This window comes from Echeneis naucrates, chromosome 15 (assembly GCF_900963305.1).
Source record: "Echeneis naucrates chromosome 15, fEcheNa1.1, whole genome shotgun sequence".
Taxonomy (NCBI): Eukaryota; Metazoa; Chordata; class Actinopteri; order Carangiformes; family Echeneidae; genus Echeneis; species Echeneis naucrates.
Window position 1 is genome coordinate 7,932,106 of NC_042525.1, and position 26,433 is coordinate 7,958,538.

Below are 26,433 nucleotides of genomic sequence, written 5' to 3' on the forward strand. Positions count from 1 at the left end.
GTAATTGTAAAGTAAATGTGTTAAGGATTCTGCTCCTTAATGCAAAAACTGTTTTGTTTTTTTTTCAATATTTTAAAATGTATAGAAATACAAATATATATAAATATCCAGGCTCTCTTTCTGTCAGCGTCCACAAATATTTTATTTCAGGAGGCTTTCCCTCGCTGAGACGAGCTGACGTCAGAGGTCACATGCCCAGCCGTAGCCAATCAGATCTTCAGGGCGTGGTCTGCTCTAATCAGTTTAGCACGATGAAATGTACACCGTTACTTTGAAGCGAAAGGTGATCGCCCCTGTTTCCTGACATTATGGCGTTGTGGCGCTTCGACGGAGGGAGCTGATCCGGCTGATCTGGCTGCGGTTTGTTGAAACAGTCTCCGGCCGCTGCTGCTGTTGCTCGGCCATCGCAATGCACCCGATGCCTCTGTGCTCCGTCGGCGGCGGAGACATATTTGACTGTGTACAGAGAGGAGATGTTGAACAGTGCATACATTTCGTTCAAAGTGATCGATCAGTCCTCAAACAAAAAGGTGAGATGCACTAAAGCGACCACACCCTGAGCCATTTATTTAAAGTATTTTGACCAAACTGTAAGCCACTAATAGTTCAGATTCTCGCAGTTGTTAATGTGTTCCTGTCTTTAGATGCATAGTTTTTGGCTTTTAGCTGTGAGTGCTTGTATTTCCTGTTTTGGCGCCAGAAAGATTGGCATGAATATAACTTTCACCAAGAGAGCAAACCTGTAATTCCCACAACAACCTGTCTGCAGAAGTGCGCATCTTCTAAAAAAAAAAAAAAAAGCCAACTAAGATGTGCACGATAGCGCTGATGTTTTCATGACCAGTTTAAACTTTTGTAACACTTCAGTGTCTCCTGATGTGATTTTTGTTTTGATGCCAAAGGGAAACCTAACTCTGCTGCTGCTCCACAGACTGGTCTGGCACAGATCCTGTGACATCACAACACACAACACAACACAACACAACACTGTGCTAAAAACTCTAACCTCAGCTCCAGAAGCTTTTAATGATCAAAAGGCCAAAGCACCACGCACTGCAAACACTCAGCCCTCTAATGTATCTCTAATGGACTGTAGATCAAATTTGAAGGTCCACATCTTCAAACCTGTGATATTTTGCTCATCCATCCAGGCTGGGGTGGTTTCACCCCACTCCACTATGCTGCCCTCCATGGTAACCGTGTTGTGGTCGACCTTTTCCTTAGCCATGGAGCTGACCCCAACCTGACGTGTGATGCAGGACAAACCGCTTTTCATTTTGCCTGCAGGTGAGTGGCAGACCTCCAGCGTTCAGTGAGCATGCCTGGGATCTTCAAGTGTAATCACAATTTGTTCTTTGTATTCTCATCAGGCAAGGGAACATCTATATCATACACCAAATGTTGCAGTATGGAGCTGATTTGCGTCTAATAGATCTGCAAGGAAAAACGTCACTGCATCATGCAGTCACTGGAGGTAACATGTGAGTGGAGAAACAACACACCTCTCACTTTTTGTTGTCTTTTGTAATTGTACAACTACACACTCATGCAAATGAATTATGTACACATTAACTGTAAGCTGTCATTCCCAGTGTTGCAGTGCACTATTTATGGGAAACAGGGATGTTCCGATTCTCAGACACAGATATGTACCAGGTGACCCCACTACATCTGGCTGCATCCACAGGCAACACAGAGGTGGTGCGGTATTTGCTCAAAGACCAGGTATGATACAGTTTTTACTCTCATATGGCTCTACCTGAATAATAGTATGATGGAGGAGTATTATCTCACAGTTTGACTCTGCAAAAGTGTTTTTGATGGTGAAATTGAGTCAATGAAAATGATGAAAACTGTTGCTGCTCCAGATGAAAACGACCACAAAACTGTACAAAGTGAGTGACTTTAGCTACATCAGCTTGTCAGTTAAGTTTGAAGCTCACTGATCACTTCTTTAAAATGATAGCTGTTCATTATGTGCAAATAACACAAGATTAATACCTGCACTCAGAAATTATGCAGGTAGCTGTTGAAAAATGACACTAGCGGTTACCTTGATGGTTTTCTGGTCATTTTTCTGCGGTCACCGGCAGGATGAATCCATCCATAGAGATGGTGACATCTTGAAGAAGAACACTTAGTGTGGATGTGACTACCTCTAGCAGCTGTGCAGCCCAACCCTCTTGTTTGTGTATCAGAGATGTGCTGTGGATGCAGTTGACCAGCAGGGAGCAACAGCGCTTCATGTAGCAGCAGAGAGGGGCGGTGTGGAGGTGTGCTGGATGCTGCTGCAGAGGACAGGATGCAGGATGCTCCATCAGAAGAATCACAGCGGCCTCACACCTCTGGATCTCAGCAAACAGGGGAAAACATTTAGGTGAATCAGTCATCTTTAGAAATATCTGGAAAAACACTAACTACGAGGCCACTGCACGGGACCGTAACACCACTATGTAACTTTAAAGTATAAGTATGTTTTCTTTTCCAGTTGACCATTTTCTCTAGGGATTCTGATGCTGATTAATACATGGCTATACTGTCTATTTTTCCTTAGACATCAGCAGCTCACCAAATTACTGAGTCGATATATTAAAGAGCCAATACATGAAAAGCCCAGAGAGTCTCGTGGTAAATATTATCATGATTATTATCAGTCAATCAACAATGGTAATGATAATTTGTTAATTGGATAATTGGTTTTATGTGTGTTATTTGCCCGTCACACCAGTTTTATACTACTGGACACTGTTTTTTCCATCTTTGAGTGGGGCTGCCATCCTGCTAATAGCAGCCATGTTGGGTGGCTACGGAGGCCTGATCTGTGGCTTGCTATTCCCCTGGCTGGCCAGAAGCATCTTCACTCAATACCACCGCATGACCACATATCAAAGGTTTGACAGATATTGCTGAATATATGCAATGTTTATTAGGAAGTCAATGTATTTTAGTGTTTGTGATAACTCAAATCATTTCATTCCAGGTTACCCAACCCCATCTACCTGGGCACGCTCATAGCTGGCTTGTTCCATTCCCTGCTCTGCTTCTATGGTAAAATAATGCCTAATATCCTTGACAAAAGCAATGCTTATTACAGCCATGCATATTTTTATCCTGCTTGTTGTGAGGCATCAGGATCTGGGTGGTCTGCTGGTCACATCTCAGAGTCAATATCTATAGTTTTACTCATTCATTATCTATACCACTTATCCATCAGGGTCCCAGGGGGACTGAGTCAATATCAGCTGACATTAGGTGAGGGGAGGAGGGGTACACCCTGGACATGTCACCAATCTATCACAGGACTGATATATGGAGACAAAGAAGCAGTCATGCCCACACTCATTTTTGTGAATGAAGGTCAAAATTGAAGGAGCATATTGTCCTGCAGTCTTATATATTTTTTCTATGTTCAGCACTGATATTTGGCCAATACACTTCTAGTTGTTTTCTAGTTTTTCCATCAGATATACAAAGTGCACAAAATATGATTGAAAAGCTTATTTTTTTTCAACAACTGATGCCATAATGACCATAGTTCCTCCTTAACTTTTATACGTGTGTGGCCAAACAGTTCTCTGATTGAGGTGTCAATGGTCCACTTCTCCCTAGTCTTTGGTTTATTCTGTAAGCTTCTGACACAGGACCCCGGGACACTGGACAGAGCAGATGCAGATCCTCGCTTCTCCTGTATTGCAGACCTGGTGGAGAACAACCAGAGCTCCCACAGGTTCTGTCCATACTGTGAGGTAAGACATTCACACAGTCATGGCTCAGACAGCATACACTGTTATCCTAATGTATCTGGTCATCAAATTATCTGGCTATCTGTCGGTCTGCCTGGATATCGAAATGTACACACAGGCTTTCTCTTCTTGGTCTGATTTTACATTGCCTCCAAAAATGTCCTCATGCATGTTAGTTGTGGGCGTGACAAATATAATGATAGAAGAAAACACAAAACCTTGTATGCATTATTAATGATAAATTGACAGTTAAAGAAGGGATTTTCTGGTTGGATTAGTTCTTGTTTGCGATGCTTCTCAGCCTGCTTCTACTTGTCCTCATAGTTGTTTCAGCCTGACTACACCAAACACTGCAAGCTGTGTGAAGTGTGCATCAAAGAATATGACCATCACTGCCTTTTCCTCAACCGCTGCGTCGGCCGGGGTAACCTCCGCCTCTTCCTCTTCTTCATCCTCTCCATGGTGATTGCCCACCTTCTTTTCGTTGCAACGGCAACAAGCTACCTGTACAATCAGATGCCTGCAGGCAGTCAAAGCTTGGCACTGTGGCTCACATTGTTAGGGCAAGAGTCCTGGGTTGCGGTAATGATAGTTATGAACACACTGACGCTTTTGTGGGAGGTGTGGCTGCTGACGGAGCAGTTTGATGCCGTTGCCACGGGAACGACCACCTACTTCAGACAGTGTGAAAGCTCAGCACGGCAGAGGTCGCTAGGACAGCGCTGGGTTATAGCGCTGTCATTTCTGCTGGAGGGTCGGAGACGGGTAGGACAGGACAAAACTGCCATCGACATTTAAAAAAAAGTTTTTTTGTCTTGTAAAAAGTCGTTGCATCATTGTCAACTTACAAAGATTACTTATCAATTTAAAGTCTTTGTGATAGATTATCTTTAGAATGCCACATAAAATGTTGTACTTGAATGGAAACTTCTTGCCATAGATTGTTATTATTTTTTAATATTTATGGTGATCTGTAGAGTAGATCCATCAGCAGATTCATCTGCTGCAGCTAACAGGATAACTACTAAGAGTTTACTTTATTCATTCATGTTTTTTGTTTTTTTTTTTCAAAGATAACAGTGTTTATTAACTTGATAGGAAACTGCTCTGATAACGTGTGCTTGCATTCATCTCAGTTTTTTTTTTTTTTTTTTTTTTTTATCTTGTCAGCATACCTGTTTTTTATCCATTCATTTTTTTAAACATTGTTATTGCTCCTTTAAATGAAAGCAAAACGCACACCATAGATCAAAATTGTTTATGCTTCTAAAACAAATTGTACGTTCAGTGATTAGCTAGTGTTAATGGTTAATGGAAAATGCACCGAAAGACTTTGTTCCGACCATAATGTCATTACCTCAGTGACCTGCTCCCAGTCATTTGTGCCATGGCACTTCCTCTACTCTCACTAATGGGACGTGCTCTTTTCATGCCTTCAATTACACACACTCATTTCCTATGTGTCCTTTGGGACTATATTTCTATATTATAGATGATGTACCCCACACCCCTCAGAGGCTGGTGTGTCTGGACTATGTAAGTGGCTATGTCATGTGACATAATTTATTCTCTACTGTACCGCTTGTTATGCATTTGGAGTGGCTAAGATGGGTGCCTGTCCACGTTATGTTTTTGTCCTTGGATCAGTGTTATATTTAACTGGCAACCACTTGTGGATATCCCAGAATAGTTTATATGCATTAATGTATTTTATCTGTGGTGACTAGTTTCCAAGTTGATACCTCATTTGTGCCATGATGTTTTTTATGCTATAGAAAAATATGTTTAATAAAAGATAAAAAAATCACTTGCCAATGATTTGCATAAGAAAACCAAAAAAATGTACAGTAATAACATTTTCAAAAAGCAATTTTAAACATTTATGATCCAGAAGTCAGCAGTTTTCACTTCTCCATCAAGGCAGCTCACTTCCTGACTGGCAGACAGAGCGAAAATCCAGAGAGGACAGCATGAGACAGCAACGCGCCTGTGCTTTAAACTGTTCTAATCACAGCAGCTGCTTCGGAGCTATGTGATGCCTTCATGAGCAGCACAGCATGCCTGGCTTAGCGAAAGTCGTCCGGTCCACCCATCCAAGATGACATGGCAAGTAATACTCACATGAATGTCTTTGCTTCCTGCCTTCTATCAGAATGTGTTCACATCAGCATTCCTCAGGCACATGTCACTGATGTGTTAATGCGGGGAAAAGCAGCCCTTTCTCTTTGGGAATGCAAATGTAATTCGATTTGTGATAATTAATTAAATAGAGGCTTGAGATTTCAGTATTGCCATTATTTATACCCAGCGTGCATGTGTGTGTGTGTGTGTTTTGTGGCTGCAGAAGTGGGCCCGGTGAGGCAGGACACACAATGCAGAGGGGTTCACTGACATGAACTTATACAGGGCTCTTCATAAACGAACGGAATTGACAGGTAACATTGTTTGTGTCTGTTTTTGGTTTGTTGTGCATAGAGCAACATTGTCTCAAACATGCTGATTGATGTGTGCTACTACTTTTGATTTGGCTGACTTGCTGTCTGAGCTTTCATGAGCAGCTAAACTCATACATTTTTATGATTTATGGGTCCACTCCATTTTGTCATCGCATTTGTCATCTGCTGCTAACTTATATAGCCTTCATAAGGGCCAGTGTGTGGTTTTGACTGTCTGTTACTGTTTGATTTTAATGTTTGAGCTGAGTTGGTTATCATTTCATAAGAGACGTCTTTGAAACGGTTTCTCTACACTGTGACTGAGTCTCATCAAGCCTCTTTAATGTCTCCATTAAAGTGTTTCATCAGATCAGAAAGAAGAATATCACACCTTTTAATTCTGTGCTTTTCACTGTACAAATTTGTGTGCATTCCCCTCCAACTATAAATCTGTCACCCCAAATGACTCACCATCATGTCTGTTTCATACGGGCAAAAATATAATGCCTGCCATACATCTGTAACTGTTTATAGGCAGAGACAGCACAATGCAAGTCCACATTGTCCGCAGGATTATTTTATAGTGAGAATGGTGTCAGTTAAATCAAATATATTGATTTGACGTTGTACTTCAGGTGCAGAGCAGACCCTAATCAAATCTCCATGAGCAAATTGCTGGACAGATTGTGAAGCAATGTGGGAGCCAGAGTAAAAAAAAAAAAAAAAAAAAAAGAGCGACAAGGCATAGTTCACACAGCCAGACGTATTTATAGGCGGTGAGAAATTGATACTGACAGTGTGCAGCAGAAGGCAGAGAGGCAGATTGCAAAAGAGAGAGAGAGGCAGAGAGAGAGGGAGAGTGGGCAGGGCTCTAGGTATGTGAGAACATCAGCACGCCGGGCCAGTGGCACAGAGAGACGAAAGGAATTAGATGAAGAAGAGGAGGGTGCATGGTTAAGTGCTTGTAAGCATCTGTGTGCCTGTTTGTGTGAGTGTGTGTGCTTGTGTGTGAAATCAGATGGAGACAATGTCCAGGTTTAAGACAGTAAGCAGGAGGAGAGAGATGCTCGGGGAGGATGAGGAGTAACAGGGCGAGGCAGCAGCGTGAGGTGCTGTGTGTGTGTGTGTGTGTGTGAGTGTGTGTGAGCAGAGGGATGCAGTCATGTCTCTGTGAGTGGGAGCAGCACAGCAACGGTAACCATGCTCAGCCCCAAGATAAAACAGGCACGCCGGGGTAAGCACGGTCCCTCCTCCCCTTTTTCTATCCCTCCTATACGCTCCATGTCTTTTCTGCCTTTCTTTCGTGCTGTCTTTTTTTCCTCCATTCTTCTCATTCTTCTCTTTCTCCTTCTCCCTCATTGCCTCTGCAGAGCTTCATTTGACCTGCCGTTTTTCTCACAATCCTAACATCTATTTCATTGATGATGACATCACTGTAATAATGCCAGTCTCATTTTGCATTCCAGTGACTGTTGCTATCAGAAAATGACCTGAGTTTTTTTTGCATGATCTGAGGTTTTATCTGTTGTGCTCATTGAGAGTTAACAAGGTCTACTACGGGGTGATGTAATCCCTCACACCTATAGATTATACCACCAAAAATGTTATCCTATTGTAGATGCTGTGGGTCGCAGTCGGCATGGCTGCTGGAGGGCTAACTATGGTCTGGACCCTGAAGTCCTGACATGTTACCTGCAAACATTACTACAAGGGTTGTGGTTCTGAGCAGGTGATCAGACATGAGAGGTGCCGAGGGGAAATGCATCTGTTCTCTTGTGTGAATTACAACAGCTGAGTGTCAAACATAGTTCCTTGAACACTTTGTAAAACCCAGTTGTGGCTGCATAAGTCAGGACACCACGTTTGCATGCCTCTCAAATGACTGTGTGAAGATGAATATGGAAGCTCTAAACCACCACAACAACTCCTGTCCCTGAGATTATCATGATGAGTATAAACTCTTTGCTGTGCTCTTAATAGCAGGTGGTTGCTATAGACAACAGCACACAATGCGTCAGGTTGCTGGGGGAGTTGTGACCGCCAAATTATCACATGGAAATTGACCTGTATTGGTTTTCAGAGGAGAGTTTCCACATGATTTCTGATACAGGGGCATTGCCACCTGACTGGGAATAAATGTCTGTGAGTTTTGCTGATCCCTTTGAATGAATCTCATATTGCTTTGCATGAAAATATTTGCAATTGAAATATTGGTCAGCAGCAGCTTCAGGAACCCTTAGTCTGTGTTTCTGCACAGACGGTTCTTCATTTCACCCCTGGCTGTCCTTGTCTTATGCTAGACTGGCCGTAAAAGTAAGACTATAAAATTGCAGTAGCCACTTAAGTTGGCTTGCCACATCCTGTGTGCCTGCCATCTCTCATTTGCTGCAATGATATTCTCTTTTGGTTAGATTCCCAGCTCAGCTCTCCTCTGAACCTTTTATGCAACATCATTCAGACCAAATTCAGACAGCATCACAGAGCTGGATCTGCGCTCGGTATCAGACTTGAATCCTAAGCAGTTAAGTGGAGTGAGTTTTCTGAGAAGATGTGAGTGAGCCCTGAGTAATGAGATAAGGCTGAGGTTTCTCTCCATTATATATTTGACAAGATTGGAATAATTGTTTATATTTAAAATTACCAAAAAGACTTATTGTCATTTAGAATGTTCATAATGTTTCATTCATAAGACGATGTCTTATGAAACATGGCTGCGTCACGTTAATGATCATCATCAATTATAATATTATCTCATTTGTATGAATTATTCTCCCAATTTATACCATAGCATATTTATGGAATATTCTACTTACGTACAATGTTGATGGCGTTGTGGCAATTTAATTCATAATGAGTAATTCGTATTTTTACTTTTAGTAGTGTATTTGTGTCTCTATATTTCAGCTATATGCTTTAAATTGCTGTAAATCTCTTCATAAAGGGTCTATTTCACAGCTCCTTTTTCATTTCTTTTCTGATTAGGGTACCAGACACCGTCTTTGTCAAACACCAGAGTATAATGCTGCTTTCACCAGAATGAGTCAGTAAAAATAATTTTGCTTGATTGCTTATTGAGCAAATACATTTATTGTTTTCTGGAAAGATGATTTGAGCCTTGTAAACTAACAGTCATTTGCTGACAATAGAAAAAAATGTTAATCTCAGTGATTTCTTGCCTATTTTTCTTGAAGATGAGCGCAATATGGCCATTTTTTCATTAGCTCCTGGTCTGTTCGTTTTTGCTGTCAGTATACAGTTCTTTTACCAAATCTTTCACATGGTCTTCAGTCTTCTGCCTTCCCAACAATCATGGCTCTGCAAATAAAGGGCGTCCAGAGAGAGGGGAAATAAAATGAAATAAAATGAAAAGTCCAGACAGAGCTGATAAGTAAGAGAAAGAAAGCGCGAGAGCGAGATAAGAGGAGAGAGAAGCAGAAAGAGAGATTTCAGTCCAGGCTCTTACAGATTCCTTCCTTGCTGTCCTCAGCAGAAAGTGAGATGCAATTAACAGGGAAAAAGACACCATTGATTTCTCTCTCCTCTCCCTCTTCCTTCTGTTTATCTCCATCGTCCTCTTTCTGCCTTGCCTTGACTCCCTTGGGACAACTCTACTGTCGCTGTTTTTCTTCTATTCCTTTGGCATATGGATGCAAATATATAATCCATGTTTCTGATCAATTTGTCGCAGTTCAAGTAGAACCTAACCAATAATATATGCCCTTATTAATATTTGAACCATGCTATAAAAAGCACTATAACAGATAGGTGGATAATCTCAATTCTTAAAGCAGGAAATCGTTGCCACAAAATGGAGGCTCTGTTGTCCTAAATTGACTTAATAGGAAAGCTGGATGCTTAGTCAAGTCTATTTAGTTAGCTGCTCCACCAGAAAGATGCATGTAAATAAAGATTGTGGATTGTGAATTGAGAATAATGGAAAGAAAATCCCTAAAATATCAATACAGCTTGTGTCTCTACACACAAACACACAGCTTGTGTCTCTCCCTGTCTCACTCAAACTGTGATGCGCTTAATCGTGTAATCTTGAAATGTCATTTTTGTTCACGATTTGTGCACGTGTGGCCATGCAGCACGGTCCAAGAGCATGGTGCTCGGAGAGCTGACTCGGGTGTCCAGGCCCTGCTCGCCTCTGGATCAGGAGAAGGCGCTAAAGGCAGGTTGGCTGAAGAGGCAGCGGAGTATCATGAAAAACTGGCAGCTGCGGTGGTTTGTCTTGAGATCTGAGGCTCTTTATTTCTACAAGGACCAGGATGAAACCAAGGCCCAGGTAACACTGACAAAATAATGCATTTACATATACAAGACACGGTATTTGATGTCGCCTGTTGCCTCCAGAGGTTTGGATTAATTGTAGTTTGAAGCCTGATACATAATCAAGCTTCATAAATAAATTTAATGAGTATTTTTCCCCCAGGCTAGTTGATCAAATGTGAGGTCTCCATCGGTGAATGTAGTTATTGATTCTTTTAAATAGGGCAGAAAAAAAATTTACATTTCTAAATATATATTTTTTTTCCTTTGTTATGTAACTTTATATTTTTTGTGTCAAATTATAGAAGGATAAATATCCTTTTATCTTTCCCTCCTAAATCATCCATTCTCAGTCCCCACTTGAGCCTTCGTGTGTTGTAATTGCCCTGACACACACAGACGAAGTGGTAACTCACTGCCCCCTGGTTCTGCTGTAAGCACTTAGTAGGGGACCTCTTCCCCTCTGTAGTGGATCAGAAACGCAAAGTGCACCAGGAAGCAGCAGTGGGATAAATAGATGAAGGGATGTTTTCCTGAGTCATCCCTCCATCCGTCATCATTACCTCTCTCTGCTGGGCAGATGCCCAGAGTGCTCAGACCGCCATAATGTTTAACATGCACTACACAAGTCAGGAGCCACTAACTGTTCTTGTTAGTGTCGTTCTTGTTTGGCCGCTGAATGCAGTTCATGGGTGTTTCCCTCATGTCTGCCTGTCAGCTTTTTCTATCTTATGCTTTCCTCTGCTTTTTCCTACAGGGTTGTATTCCTCTTCAGGGCAGTCAGGTCAATGAGTTGCCAGCCAATCAGGACGAACCCGGTCGCCACCTTTTTGAAATAGTTCCAGGTAGGATTGGCATGGTGACAACGCTGCTGTGTAAGGCTGCCGATAAGTGAGTCAGTCTTCTTCATGGGAGGCTGAACCATCTGTTTAACAGCGATGGCAAGGGTTAGATGATTGATATATATATATAATAAAAATGTCAGTTTCCCTTGAATATCAAAACGTATTGAAATCCCCAAAACTGTGGTCATGCTGTAGATACAGCGGCTGTATCTTGTGATGAATAAGAATTGAGTCACAGGCATCATGCATCAAATATGCAGTGCACTGGAAAGGATGTGCTTGCCATGACTATGCGCCTGAGACTTGAACAACAGCGTCATTCTTTTTTTGCTCTTGATCTGGAGAAAGAAAGACAGACAAAAAGAAGTTGTAAGATCATAGCTGGAAGACATGAGGTGGCCATGCCAGCAATGATTCACCAGAAAGTTTTGGCTCTTCATAAAGACTGGCTGCTCAGTGTAGCCCTTGTTTTCTACAAGTGGCACAAGCACATGGGTCATTACTACAGCAGGTTGACTCATCCTGACAGTTTATCCTGAGGACGAGCTTCCAATTAAGAATTAACAAGAGTGAACTGAATAATAGTGCATCTTCTTTTCTTGCTTTTTGTGCTAGTTTGTCATCCCACCTCTGATCACACACATACGAAGACCCCTATTAACAAATTACCATTGCTCTTGTCGGCAGATTTTCATGAGCTGGAAGATGGAAATTTTGACTTGATAGGGTGAAACATGTAGATGCGCCAACGCGGTCTTTTAACAATTACAATGCAGTCCAGAGGCCCTTTGAAGAGGAAGTTAGTGAAAGAACTGAGTAAAAACAGACAGAGGAGAAAAGCTCCTGGACACCGTGTGAAGTGGTGCAGTTATTGGTGTCCACGGGGAATGTTGCTCTTTCTGGGTCATTTGTTGTTCACAAAAGACACTATGCAGCACACTGCAAAACCTGAAAGCAGGTGTTGGATGTTACACCCAAATCCACTTAAGAGAACCCATTACTTTTGAATTTGCTTTGAAAAAAGTTTCCATTGGTAGAAATGCAGTGCTTTATATTAGCAAACTTGAATATTTGTTTTAAATTGAGTCCTTGTGGCTCTTTAAAAGCAAGCGATTAAAAAAGTCACATGAAGGAGGAGGATTTTACTCGGTATAATCAAAGCTAAACTAAAATAAACTAAAATGTCAAACAAAAATGTCAAACTCAGTGGCGTCAAGCTGCGTGAGCCTAGATGAAGGAGAGGCAGAGCTGCATGGTTGTGTCTTTGAACTTTACGGGGATGCTTGAGCTAATGAAGCTATTTAAAGGCCGATGTTTTCATGTGGTGGAACATACTGTTTTCCTGTTCATTTGATAAGCAAAGTCACTTAAAAGAGAGGTATCGGTTTGGTTTGTGATTCCCCATATCTAAAGCACAGCTGTTTTTAGATGTGTTAATCATTTTGTCCGGAAAAGAATGAAATATGGTTGTGTCCTCAGGAGGCGCTGGAGAAAAAGATCGAACCGCCATAAGCCATGAATCATTCCTGCTGATGGCCAACTCCCAGAACGATATGGAGGAATGGGTCAGAGCCATACGGAGAGCAATATGGGCTCCACTTGGAGGAGGTGTGATTCTGAAACATATGCATACACATAGTCTCACAATTATTCATTAAAATAATTATGCAAAAGGCTGTGAGGAAGCGTCCTCAACTATTAATGAGCTGATTAGTATCTATTTTCTGTGTTTTGCATCTTCAGGTGTCTTTGGGCAGCACCTAGAGGAGACCATGTTGTACGAGGCCCAGTGTGGCTCCCAGAGGCTGGTCCCTGTGCTCGTTGAACAGTGTGTGTGTTTCATACGTGAACACGGGCTCGATGAGGAGGGACTCTTCAGGGCCCCTGGACAGAACAATCATGTTCGAGAGCTACAGGACATGTTTGACCGTGGTGAGAAGCCAGTGTTTGACAGGTGAGGCAGGGGGAAGCGATGCTTCTTCTCTGTAGCAGCATGTTAAACAGTGCAGTGCAGGACATTCTCCTTTATGTGTGCTCTGCGCCTCTTACAGTACCACAGATGTCCACACAGTGGCATCCCTGCTGAAGCTGTACATAAGAGAGCTGCCTGAGCCTATAATCCCATTCTCCAAATACACACAGTTTCTCTCTTGTGCTCAGCTACTTACCAAGGATAAAGAAATGGTAATGAAATATCTGCCTGTCACTGCAGATGGAATAAAACAATGGTTTTATTGATAATTAATGTTTAACAGACAACTTTCTTATTTCAGGGTATCACAGAGCTCGGCAAACAGGTGAAGTCCCTTCCTCAGGTCAACTACAACATCCTTAAATACATCTGCAGGTATGTGAGAGCCATCATGTTAGCTCCTGAGTAAACTCACTAATGTGACAGTGATGGGTGTGATTGTCCCTGCTGTTTCCCACTCACAGTTTGATGACTTGTCACTCTGTAACACCAGAGAAATCACATTTTAACACGACTCCCACGTCCTTGTCATCATGACATGACATTGACTGACTTAATTGCATGTCTTCTCTGCCTTCTGCATCTATATTAATACCACACAAAGAGCCCACACACACGCCGGTCTCATGACTCAGCCCATCCTTTCACTGAGTTTGAAATGTACTTTTAAGCAGCATGGGTAGTTGACTAGTTAAGGTGCACGCCATGTGATTGCAGCGTCACCGTGTTGAATCCGACCAGGGGACCTTTACTGCAGGTCATTGAATAAAGGCATAAAAAAAATAATACTTTAAACGTAAGCAAGGCGCTTTACACACTTTTAAGCAGTGTAGTCAGTGCTGTGGATTTTATGTGGAATACGCTCACACACTGGTTCTTTTCTGCTCAGGTTTCTGGATGAGGTTCAGTCTCACTCCAATGAGAATAAGATGAGCGTGCAGAATCTGGCCACTGTGTTTGGGCCCAATATTCTTCGGCCTAGAGTGGAGGATCCAGTTACCATGATGGAGGGTTGGTAATAATGTCAAGATGACTGCAGCATAAAAAATGTCTTTCCAAACAAAATCCGAAGCCATGAAACATTTCTATACTTACTGTGAGTGTGTGTGTTTTTCCATAAAAAGGAAGTTCACAGGTGCAGCACCTGATGACCGTGCTGATCAGTGAGCACTCCCAACTTTATAAATGTGAGGAACCAGAAACCGTGACCAAGGTCTCCCTGAGTCCTACCCAACGAGCCACGGTGGAGTGGTTCTCCCAGGAGGACATTGACCTGTCATCGTCATCAGGCACAGGCTCCAAATCTCCTACAGAGAAACCCCAATCATCCACCTCTTCCTCAGACAGTAAGCTGACTACACAGAGCTCCAGCATTATAGCACTGGAGAAGGGTGAGGATGGTCCGATTGAAGGGAAGAGCAAAAGTAAAAACGAGGAAAAAGTGGACGGAAAAGCAGATGGCAAAACTGAAGGGAAAAGTGGAAGTGAGGTAGCGGTTAGCCCCAGTAAACAGTCTAAAGCTCTGCCCTCCTGGAGGTGCTCCTTCAAGGGCAGTGCTACATCTGTGGGGTCCAGGGGGAAAATAGGGGGCTCAGCAGGGGATGTGTCCGCAGCTGGTGGGAGTAACTGGCTCATGAATGGGCTGTCATCCCTCCGAGCTCACAGACGCACCACCTCATCGGGTGAAAGACTGAAAGACTCCACCCTGTCCCTGAAGGACTCAACCCTCTCCCTAAAGGAGACCACTCTTTCACTTAAGGACTCACAAAGAGACTCTGATGAAGACTCCTCTCGGACATCCCTGTCTCACAGAGCCCTCCACCAATCCCACAGACTGTCTGCCTATGACAACGTCGCCCCCTCTAGTCTAAGCCTGCCTGCTGACACCTCCTCAATGTGGACGTCCTTTGAGATTTCACTGGCCGAGCCAGAGGAAAGGGAAAAGGCAATAAAATCGGGGCAGGGTCAAGAAAGAGCCCCAGAGGTGAGGGACAGTACAAATACTCCGGATCACAGTGCAAGTGGCACTGAAGATGATCTCATGGGGACAAACGAAGGTCTTGCCAACATGCTGACTGAGCTCAAACTGGAGCTGAAGAAACAGAGGACCAGCTATGAAAGCTGCATTCGCAAGTAAGAATAAGTCACTTGTCACAGCCTGTCAAATAACAAATTCAATTCAGCATGGGGTTTTATGTGTAATGTCTTTGTCTCTTCTTCAAGGTTGGAAGAGTCCTGCTCGAAGTACCAGTCCCAGATAACCCGCCTTGAGGAGGAGCTGGACCAGGAGAAGAAGAAGTTTCACATGCTGGAGATCCGACTCAGGAACTCAGAGCGGGCACATCAAGACGCAGAGAAACGAAATGCTCTCCTGCAACAAGAGATGGAAGAATTCTTCAAGACCCTTGGAGATCTGACCACAGGAGCAGCACGGACCAACTAAACCAGACCAACCTGCCTTCATCCGGTCCAACAGAAGAGGAGGAGGAGCTTGATTACTGGGAAGACCAGCCAGCCCCAAAGCTTTGAAGACCAAATACCTCTTGGGCAGTACTACTTGCCATCGTATCCTCTTTCGTATGGCCATCTTGTGCCTACACTGACCAGTGCCAATGCCAAACAAGAACTCCTCCGGACCAAGAGCCTCTAACTTTCCCATTCCGCAGACTTACTACTATACAGCATAGGTCATGTAGCTGATTGTCTAAATTCATGTTTAGGAGATGAGAACAAGCCTCATTGATGACATGAGGTGCAGTCTTCCTTTTTAACAATCTGACAGAAAAAGAAGACAGTGAAAGGAAGAATAACATAAAACATTAAAATTCAACTCTTTTATTTACAGGAGTTGAAGGTACTGTATACAGTTTCCATTTCTGAAGTGTAGTATTGGTCTGTTAGTGAGGCAATTTGAGATCCAAGGCTAAATTTTACACAGCTGACCTTCTAACACAAGATTTTCTCTATTGTTAAACCATCAGAAGACTGCAGCATCATCCCAGTAGTGTTGATTGGCTTTCCTAGCGTTCCTCTAAATGTACCTGCACTAAAATCAGATTTGCTCAGAGAAAACTCATGCGTTGTCTATTCTAACATTTCTATTTTTGAGAACATGGAGGGGAGGGGAAAAAGAAATATAACACAAAAAGAGGAAGCCACAACAGTAATTTGAAACATGGCCCAGAAAGGGTCAGAACATGTGTCACAATCCCCAAAGTGCATTCTGGGAGCTGATGCTAGAGGTTACTGCCTGGAGAGCCCAACCACGAAAAGGGCAAAGGGACAGGTTGGGAAATTTGAGCCATCAGGTACATCCAAAGGTTACCGTGGCGGGTAGCAAACATCTGTTTTCGGATGCTCAGAAACAAACATACATCTACATAAAAATGTACAGATCGATTACCATGTATACTAATCTATGAATTATATTGCACAGAAAACAAACAAAAAGAATGAAACAAAATGCATATAAATAGTACTTCTGAATGACATGTGCACATTACATACAATAGACACCTCCTAGCTTGAAATAAATAAATAACAAATACAGGAAGAAAAAAAAGTTGATCTTTTTTTTTTTTTGCATTTCTTTCAGATGACGTGTCATGATATACATACTGTAGCTTGAAAAATGTGTGGTTGAGTGTGTGCGCACGTGTGAGGTAGAACTCAGAAAGATGCACCACAGTAGAGAGGAGCATCTGCCGTGGAGAAGACTGAGAAAAAAAAAAATAATAATAATCACTGAACTGAGTAAGGACACTTAAATGAAATACCTTAAAGATCAGACAGCTGTGAATAATGTCTGAAAGAACCTGTCTAAAGGTAAAGTGACTCATTTTAACTTGGTCTCTGGCGACAGCCCGTTAATACAGCTCACTCACTCTAACCAGTGACGTTATATTAACTCGTTACAGCGCTAATAGTAATCATTGGCTCGTTACAACGCCACATTTCTATTCACTTACATTCACCCAGTTCTTCCTCATCCAACAGACCGTCATCTACAAATTACACCTAAGTAAATAAACAAATTATAATACAGTCAGTTTACAATATCCTATAGTAAAAAAAAGAAATTCAGTGTCAGGGCAAGAGCATTTCACTGCTTTTCCAGATCCACACAATCAGAGGTGACTAAGAAATAAGTTAACTTGGGATGCTTTCTACAAGAAAGATGACAAACAATAAAATCATTAATTTTTCATAAGAATCCTAGAAGAAATGTGCTATAGTCTACTTTTAAAGAGAGAATATGTGTAGATTCATTCAAATGTCCCGAGAATAATACAAAAATGCCAAATGAACAATTCAGAAATATTCTCAAAATAATATTGCAATGCTAACAGTGTGATAGTCAACTGTGTAGCAGTAGCTAAAAAACAGCAATGTGTAAAATACACTCAAATCCCTCCCTTTCTTAACACATCACAGATTCACATCAAAACATACTTTGATTCTTTGCAGCAAAAATACAGTAATGATACATTTTCAAACCACAATCATTTACAGCAGTATAATGGGAGGGGAAATAAAAACAAACTGTACATTAAAAGCGCAAGTCTACAAACTAATATAAGAAAATCCGTTCGCCTAAATCCTTTCACAAGGATCGGTTTGTGTATGTGTATTATGCATTTTGTATGTGACCATTATCTGCAACAGGCCAGCGCACCCAGAGAGGTATGGCTGTCCAAGCTGCTGTCTGTTTCAGAGGTCATGGTGGGGTCGCTGCTCGGGTCAGTGGGCTCGGTGGACATGGACGAGACGTCGTTGGCTGAAGAAGAGGAGGATGTGGGCTGAGGGGGGCTGTCGATCACTGCTGCACCTGTGCTGCGAAAAACACATGTAAACGCATAGGTTTGATTGAAATACCCACGAATCTGTTATTGGGTCACGAATCACAAATGGACACGTTAACAAAACTTTAAAATTCATTCTAAAGTCATTCAAAGGTCGAACAGGGTTAAAACTGGATTAAAATCAAAGGAACACTTTTTAATCACTTTAGTTTATTTCTATAGAACTGAATCATAACTGGCATGTTTCATAATGACCAGTTCCAGACTACAGTTGCACACAGGAGCTGTCTCAACAAAACACATTTTGAGAATAAAAACTGTGATCTGAGGAAGTCATAATAATTTGAGTGTTACCTGCCTGACATTTGTTTTGTGTTGTCACTGCTCCAGGCTATGTCATCTCTCATTCTTTACTGCCTGTTTCTCAACATGACTCTCAAAATATCAAAGCTTTATTCTTAAAATGTCTCCATTTCTTTATCTGGCAAAACTTTGATTGTGGCTCTAATACACTGTTGTAAATGGTTCTATGTAATGTAATCTATTCTAGATTTAACTTTGATCTCTCTATATAACGTGCAAATCTGCAAATTATATACATGGACGAAGTACGCAGTGAATTTAAATAAAATATTAGCACTTTTAGATTATTTAGTGAGTCAGAGTGGATAAACATGAACCTTTGAAAAACACCCATCACGCGCCTCGAACATTCATCCTCTCCAAAAATTATGATTACTCACCTAAAGGAGGTGGCTGGCCTCTTATCACTCCATTTTTTGTCCACTCTTCCCATTCACTCACTTCCTTATAAATTAGCTCTACAGATGAGAGAAGTGAGGGCGGTTACACGGGGCAGGGCAGGCAGAGAGAAGGAATTGATGCATGTACGCACCGTATGCGATACGCTTTTTCAGTATAGTCAGAGTGTATTGCATACTGCGCAGTTCAAACAGCATCATGTTTCTAATTTGGACAGGCTGTGCTGGTGTGACCCTTCTAAAAATGAGTGAGGGGTCATTATCACCTGGCAGGGTTTGGAATGAGCTCATCATGCTGCACAACTGAAAGTGATATTTACTCACAATCTTAGGTCCTCCCGTGTTTCAGAGCCTCAGATTCCCCACAGCGGAAAACATTAACTGAGGTGTTTTTAAAATAGGCAATTTGAAGTCACACCACACACCCTGTCCCAACTATGGACACGCAGCGCCTTGGGAAACAATATCTGTAAACAACTGGCTGGCATCTCTACACATTAGCTGGCCGTCTTACTGGATTTCCTTGCACATGGTTTATTTGTGTGCTTTCTATGGATAGAAAAAAGATGATGTCACTGCTAATCATAGAAAAGTGACCAACGGACCATTTGTATCTCATTGCCAGCACATCTGACTTGTACAACATGAATGACTAAACTATGGTAGAAAGTCCTAACAGTGACTGGTATGTGTATGGTAACACATATAAAGTGTTTTTTTTTTTTTATTATTATTAAGCTGGTTTGCTTCAAACAAAATTCAGCTCTCTCAAATTAACTTTTTAAAATGGCTCGATATGTTGTTAAGACCTCAAAAATTGTGGACACTTGAGTGAGTAAGAGAATAAAACCAGCAGCTCATCTTGGCGCTGTGGTTTGATGGAGCCCCTTTGCTGTCTAAGGAGCCAGAAGGTAAATAATACACTGAAAGGTGAAGAGTTGAAGTCAGTGTTAAGATTCTTAGTATGCTGTCTAACCTTTCCAATCCTCCACGGTGTGCTCTCTCTCATCCAACTGTTTGTCTGGAATCTTCGGAGGGGGCTTAAGAAAGAGAAAATGGCTTAAATGGCACATTGGTGATAGATGAGCGACGCCAACTTTCCACTTCTAAAATCTTGTGACCCATTTAAGGATCACGCACTCCAATCAGCGATCCACTTACCGCTTCCACTTCTGCTGGGTCATACCAAACGTTAATATAAGGGTGCTGCAGGGCCTCGTCTACAGAGATCCGCTTGGAAGCATCAATCACTAACATTTTGGACAATAGATCTCTCGCTTGGCTCGCTGAGGGAAGAAACAACAAACAGATAAGATGCTGTGCTATTAATCACAACACTACAAATGTGCTTCGATAAAAGTGCTCCTTAAAAAGAGACCACTACCTTTCAGCTTGTTGTGATCAGAGTCGGCAGGGAACAGCACGTCTGGGAAGAGTTTCTCGAAGCTGTATCCAGCGTAGCGCGGCCTGTTCTCTACGTACGTTCTTACCGACTGGTTCAGCTTCATTAGGAAATCCTGAGATGGAGTGCCTAGCTGTTCAATGACCTTGTTCCACTGGTCGATGTCTAAAGTACAAACATTAAGGAAAAAGGGCAAACACACACACACACAGACGACACTTCCCACACACATGAAGCAGACAGCATCGGGGCAGCTTATATTGTTCTCACAATAGGTTGGAGAAGAGCAACGATGGCGGTCGTGTTCGTTGGGTGAAAAAGTTGAACATGGACAAAGAGACAGAGGACAACTATCAGGACGGCGTTGGATCTCTATACACTGAATGAAGTAATGATGGTGATCAATCAATGATGGGGAAGGATACGATCAGTGCCAGGGAACAACACGCTTCCCCTGATCATCTCAGCCACTATGCAGCCCACTGACCATACGTCCACTGAAGGTGGATGTTTAGACAACAGGGAGGTGGACATGCAAACAAAGTGATGTGAAAGGAAATAAAAAATAAATGTGAAAAAAAAAAAAAAATCATGAAAAGCAACAGGCAAACTGAGAAGAAAGCAAACAGAAAGGCAGTTGTGTGATGAAGTGTGGAAATGAAAATGGATGCCATGCAGAAATCATCAGAGGGAGAAACGCAGCGTTGAGCAGATAAAAATGAAACTTCACACGCTGATGAAACTTTACAACCAACGACAGCCAGAAGGATTCCATTAAGGTATGAGAGCAATTCTCCACAGCCTGGCTCGATGTCCTATATTCAAGCCAAAGACTGACTGTGGAGTGCATAAACACCTTGGAACAACTCTTACAAATAACATGGAGGAGAAGTATTTAAAAGACCCAAGGATACAGTCCCTTCCTGGGAAGAGGATTTTATGACGAACCATTTCTGCCAGTATGCAGCCCACAGACCATATGTCCACTAGTTTAGTCGAACATGGTAATCAAAGCCAATAAGAGGTGAGAGGAATGCGACAGGTTAGTCAGATGTTGGAGGCTTGTTAGTGAGCATTTTCTTACACCGAACCGATGTAAAGACACGACTCGTACAACGTTGACAGCAAGATTTATAATAGGTTAGAACAGGCCTGACACATAATGTTAAAAAGGCTGAGCAGCAGAAAAGAGATAATCACTAACCATTGGCTTGATAGCCCATTCCCAGGATAACCTCGGGCGCTCTGTAGTAACGCGTAACCACGTATGGCGTCATCAAGAGGCCTGTGGCAGCCGTCCGAGCCAAGCCAAAGTCCAAGATCTTCAGTGTACAATCTGACTTCACAACAATGTTACTGGGCTTGAGGTCCTGCAGGGGAACGACAAAACTGTGTTTTTAGATACGAGAAGCAGCAAAGCTTTTGAATAAATGCGTGTGGAGATGCACAGCTATAAGTGTGGTGATTTATTATTTTTGTCATCTGCACAGCAGTCAATAAGTCAACCTGAGAGAGGCTGAAGGTTCCTGTTTCTGATGCAGCTAATTTTCGACAGCTGACGTTTGTCTACATCATGTTTCTTTGGACAAATTACATGTACATTACATTACATTACATTACAGCGACGATTTTCTTTTTCGCTGAAATATTTGCTTTTTCATTCTGGTGAGAAATTGTTTTGACATTTTGATGACGTGTCAAACGGCTCAGTTATAAATCGCATGCTTCAGTCAATGGGGAGGTCAGACATTTCTATCGACTGCTGAAATTCAGCATTTGGGCCGGAGACTCCTCAGTAAGAAAGCTTTGAATTCAGGTTTTAACGTCAACAAATGGCACAATGACACAAACAACAACCAATCAATTCTTATCGACTTTTGTTTGTAACCAAGAGCTATTTCTAACAGTCTGCCGCTTAACTGTTGTACTTGGGTGTCAAGCAGGTTTAACGGGTTGCCTTCAGAAGGCTCTGATGGTTCTCACCCTGTGAATGATGCCAGCAGCGTGGAGGTGTTTGATGCCGCACAACATCTGATAGAGCAGATAGGACAGTCTTTCGTGGTCCAGCTCCATCTGTATGACCTGGCACAGGTTGGCATCCATCAGCTCCATCACCAAGTATCTAACAGAGCACAGACAGTTTACATGAGAGTGAGAAGGAAGGGTTTTTTGTTTTGTTTTTTTTTTCCCCCCCAAAGGAAACATACCAAATGGTCTCATTCAGATTTATGAACAATTCACAATGCATGCCTTACGATGATAACCAAAAAAAATATAAATACCACAAATCACTTACACGTCTTGGAATTCTTCGAGTGATTTTTGTGGCGTGAATACATTGAGCAGGCCAATGATCTAAGGGTATAAAATGACATGGATCAGAGTGATTTTCACATTAAAGCATCATATTTCTCACACTGCTGAATTGCGGTGTAGTCAGACAGATTTGCATACTTACATTTTTGTGATTGACACATTTCATTAGTACAAGCTCTCTGTACGCCCTCTTGGCATGGGTTTGATTCTGAAACGGCCGACTCAGCTTCTTGATGGCGACATTTCGTTCAAGGATTTGGTCATAAGCTGAGCTGAAGGCCAAAGTTAACAAGGTATTCCATCATGTGTTAAAAAGAAATGTAGTACAACAGGCATAAGACACCATACAGATATTCGAATATGGATATGTCATCAACAAAACCATAAAAGGGAGGGAAGAAAATATACAAAGACCTAGAATTTACAGGCATTAATGCAGTTATTTCTTGCGCCAATGTCAAAGGAGATGATTATTCGTTGTCAATCATACTCTGGCGACATATCAGAAACAGTGAAACATCTTTTACCAAGTTGCTGTAGATTGAATATGAGGATGAAACACTCACCAGACGATTCCCTGTGCTCCTGAGCCGATGGGTCTTAAATTCTGGTATCTCTTCAGTACTGTAAACGTTGAATCCCCAACATCGAGGCTATAGAACTCTTTCTCCCTCTTGTTTTTATTCATGGCGAAATCTTCAATTACTGCTTTCTGTGCATCCAAAAATGTCCTCTGTGTACACAAAGACGGACACACAGGGTTTAAATATTGTTTTGCGCTGGGACTACGACACAGATCCCACAAGAGCTGCTGAGCAGACCAGGCGAAAATTAGAAAGTCCAATGAAAATCCCTGCTCCCGAGAAAGCAGATCAGGAGTTAAGGAGAAAGGACACTGCTGAATTTCACACTTGAGGCGAGGACCGCAGTTCCCTTTCTCAGCAACTCACCAAACACACCAGGATGGAAGATTTGATATCATCAGCAGGGATGGCAGAACAGCAGGAAACTGGGGAAGTCTACTCCATCATGTGAAACATGATTCTGAGAGTGACTCTGTCACCCTGGAAAACCAAGCCCAGTGATAATTCCTCTGCGTTTGGACCTGAGCCCAAGACTTCAGCCCAGCTCTACGGGCAGGTCTTCCACAGCCACATGTTAACTGGGTCAAGTTGCACCAAGAGGCTGTGAGCCCAGATAAGACACAACACAGAGATGCAAATTTCGTGAGCACAATGTTCCCAAAAAAGTTTAATTTCGCATCAAAAGAAAAAAAAAATTAAAAAAATTGGAGAGAAAACTGACGTCAGCTTCCTTCCTCTCCTTTTATTCAGTACTTATATAAGCAACGTAGTCACCCTCCCCATTCCTCCACTCTCCCGGCACAGAGTCCATATGAGGGGTATAATTGCCAGAATAAAATGAGTCAGCTCTCCTTCTGTCGCTCCAACGTCACAAAGACGTACATAACATCCATCTCCCTCACAATGTGAAAATAGACATGCCACATCTTTTTATACTTTCGACAGGAAGACAATTACACTCATCTGCGTTCAGAAAGTTTGAATGACGTTTCACTCGGCTGTACTGTCAGTATTATTTGGTCTTATCTGTTGCAGGTCATTTTTCAAAAAAAATGGCTGACCATGAGGATAATTAAGGTCAGGTCAGGTCTTGTGTTTTATACCTTCAGATTCAAGAAATTCCTCTTCAGCCACACACAGTTTTCACATTAATGCCCCCGTTGTAAAATAAGTAGTCCTGATGCTTACAAGTACATGCAGCATCAACAAGATTCCTCTGAATCAATAACACACAATTAGACTGCAGTAGTAGTAGCTCCGTGCAGCAGGAAACATATGGAGCTTGTGAATGGATTTTAGAGCCGGCAGGTGAAAAACCTCAAGGTGCCCGAGTATCCTGCAGAATGCAGCAGAAATTCTTCTAGTGGCTTACCTTCGACCTCTGTCCTCTCTCATCAATTTGTCTAACCTGATGGTTTCATGGATAGCTTCCAAACCACAGAAAGGTCCAGTCCTGTCGTGGTAATGTTGGACATTAATATACAGCCTGCTGTACAAAATATCAGACAAAAAAAAAAAAAAAATCTTGGAAAAGTGTTTCACTGCATTCTGATGGTCAACATCTCATACCACATTAAAGCTAATGACACACAGCTACCACAGTCAGCCTCGAGGCTTTACCCCATATAATTTCCATTTCATGCCCCTCAGATTACATGCAGGGATTATGAACAGACCAGGAAATACAGGAAAGCCGAGGAAGCCTTTTTTTTGCCCAGTCCACGTGTGAACGGCACAGAGAAGCAGAGCAAACAGCCGAACAGAGGGAGCGGAGGGTTCATTTCATCCCGTTTATTTGTGCTGGATGTCAGAGTTAACCTTGGCCACTCGACCCCTGGTGTCGCCCAGTCGGCAGCGGCGGTGGCCGGCAGGTGAAGCGCCGCACCGCCGCGCTGCACCGGAGGGAGCCGTGCACTCTGCAGGCCGCACAACAACACAACAGTACGGCGGTAATGACAATCAGTGTTGTGCCATTACGGAGCCTGTTCGCCGGGCACAGTGCGCAGCCGGCTGTCACACTATCTGCCAAACCCCGATCCACACGGTGAACGCCGTGCACTCTCTCTCAAACACACACGACAATCAGCGCAGTGTTTGGGCTGAGCGACAACGGGACACACAACGTAACAACCCCGAAACAACAGCCGCGTCGGTACAGCGGCACGACCCTCCCCCACAGCCAAACAATGAGCACGTCTGAGGAGCAGAGGTGCGAATCCTCATCTTACCTCCGTCTTCGATCCACACTGTCGGTCCCCGCCCCCTCCACCGCAAACTGCGGTCTGATCGGCGGCGAAATGCTCCGGAGGAGCTGATAATTTGTTTATGCCGCCGAGGAAGGACGATTTATTCCGTTGTGCGTCTTAAAAATACATGACCTCACCAAAATCACTTGCCTACGTTTCCATCTGGCCGCTACTGACAGGCCAGGACGCGCAGTGCGCACGGGGCATGCGTCCCAGATCCACGTCACTCACTCACGAGACACACCCACCGCCCCCCTCCATCCATCCTTCCTTCCTTCCGCTATCTGTCTATCTATAAATATGATGTTTAATATGCCATTTTATTCCATTTAGAAGGATGACGCTATCTACTTTAAAAATATAGACCTTATACTGTGTGACGAGCAGACAGGGCCCACTTAGAAATGTTGGCCATATCAATGCCTCAGGACGCATTACATAACTTATAATTCTTGCTGTTCTTATTTTAAGAGGCTAATTGTGGAATGAAGGAAGAAAGACGAGCCTGCATACTTTCCCTGCCTTGTATTTGCTAAAAATATATTTATTTTGTGATGACAGAGAGAAAGCCTGACAGGGCCTGCTAAGGCTGTGTGGTTCACGGATCACTGAGCTCACAGGTCAAAATGTTTTTCACATATTTTCTGTGACTAAAACAAAATCCATTGGAGACTGACAAACCAGCAAAGCTGTCATCGCTGCAAAAACCTTCATAGTGGAAACGAGCCACCCGAATGTTCCCATCAAGGACACACAGTGAATTTAGTCAAGCATATGCAGATTTAGATAAAGCAGTCAAATCTCAGTCGTTCGATTTCGCCTTCGTACGTGATATGCTGTGGTGTTTGACATTTTAGTTGTAAGTGTTCATCAGATGTGTCATTTGAAAAGCACAAAACAAAAGAATGATCACAGGACAGATTGCAATAACAGTCAAACAAGGGGGAGTGCAAGAAGATATCAGAAAGTACAGTTTGACATCTGTAGCTTGGAGTTCAATTAGTACCGAGATGTTTTGTCAGATGACCAATCGACCCAATAATCTGATCTATCAA

General features: G+C 42.6%; 3 protein-coding genes across 10 annotated transcripts; 2 read left to right on the plus strand and 1 right to left on the minus strand.

Moving 5' to 3' along the window:
• The first annotated feature begins 257 nt into the window (after nt 1-257).
• Nucleotides 258-4,778, plus strand: LOC115055464 (putative ZDHHC-type palmitoyltransferase 6). Its single transcript, XM_029521303.1, has 10 exons — nt 258-530; nt 1,152-1,287; nt 1,371-1,481; nt 1,593-1,725; nt 2,199-2,377; nt 2,555-2,628; nt 2,729-2,891; nt 2,981-3,063; nt 3,556-3,746; nt 4,068-4,778. The coding sequence occupies exons 1-10, from the start codon at nt 410-412 to the stop codon at nt 4,539-4,541; spliced, it is 1,665 nt and encodes a 554-aa protein (XP_029377163.1). The 5' UTR covers nt 258-409; the 3' UTR covers nt 4,542-4,778.
• Nucleotides 4,779-5,142: 364 nt separating this feature from the next.
• arhgap22a (Rho GTPase activating protein 22a) lies at nt 5,143-16,860 on the plus strand. 6 transcript variants are annotated; one of them, XM_029521298.1, is made up of 12 exons: nt 5,143-5,279; nt 5,664-5,849; nt 6,088-6,178; nt 10,270-10,466; nt 11,208-11,295; nt 12,775-12,903; nt 13,039-13,249; nt 13,347-13,479; nt 13,569-13,642; nt 14,157-14,278; nt 14,392-15,400; nt 15,491-16,859. In XM_029521298.1, the coding sequence occupies exons 3-12, from the start codon at nt 6,136-6,138 to the stop codon at nt 15,708-15,710; spliced, it is 2,226 nt and encodes a 741-aa protein (XP_029377158.1). In that variant the 5' UTR covers nt 5,143-5,279; nt 5,664-5,849; nt 6,088-6,135; the 3' UTR covers nt 15,711-16,859. The 6 variants fall into 6 exon arrangements, with proteins under 6 accessions (XP_029377158.1, XP_029377159.1, XP_029377157.1 ...); XM_029521299.1 differs by having other exon boundaries at nt 5,246-5,279; nt 5,668-5,849; XM_029521297.1 differs by lacking the exons at nt 5,143-5,279; nt 5,664-5,849 and having other exon boundaries at nt 6,094-7,412; nt 12,775-12,948; nt 13,033-13,249; nt 15,491-16,860.
• mapk8a (mitogen-activated protein kinase 8a) lies at nt 16,830-25,539 on the minus strand. Of its 3 annotated transcripts, none has more exons than XM_029521304.1 (12): nt 25,361-25,539; nt 23,115-23,281; nt 22,691-22,820; nt 22,529-22,587; nt 22,216-22,354; nt 21,437-21,602; nt 20,658-20,729; nt 20,215-20,397; nt 19,992-20,116; nt 19,807-19,870; nt 18,813-18,890; nt 16,830-18,095 (listed from the first exon to the last, which is right to left on the minus strand). In XM_029521304.1, exons 2-12 carry the CDS (start codon nt 23,234-23,236, stop codon nt 17,920-17,922), a joined length of 1,314 nt encoding a protein of 437 aa, XP_029377164.1. In that variant the 5' UTR covers nt 23,237-23,281; nt 25,361-25,539; the 3' UTR covers nt 16,830-17,919. The 3 variants fall into 3 exon arrangements, with proteins under 3 accessions (XP_029377164.1, XP_029377166.1, XP_029377165.1); XM_029521306.1 differs by lacking the exon at nt 20,658-20,729 and adding an exon at nt 21,147-21,218 and having other exon boundaries at nt 19,971-20,116; nt 25,361-25,480; XM_029521305.1 differs by having other exon boundaries at nt 17,956-18,100.
• Nucleotides 25,540-26,433: the final 894 nt, after the last annotated feature.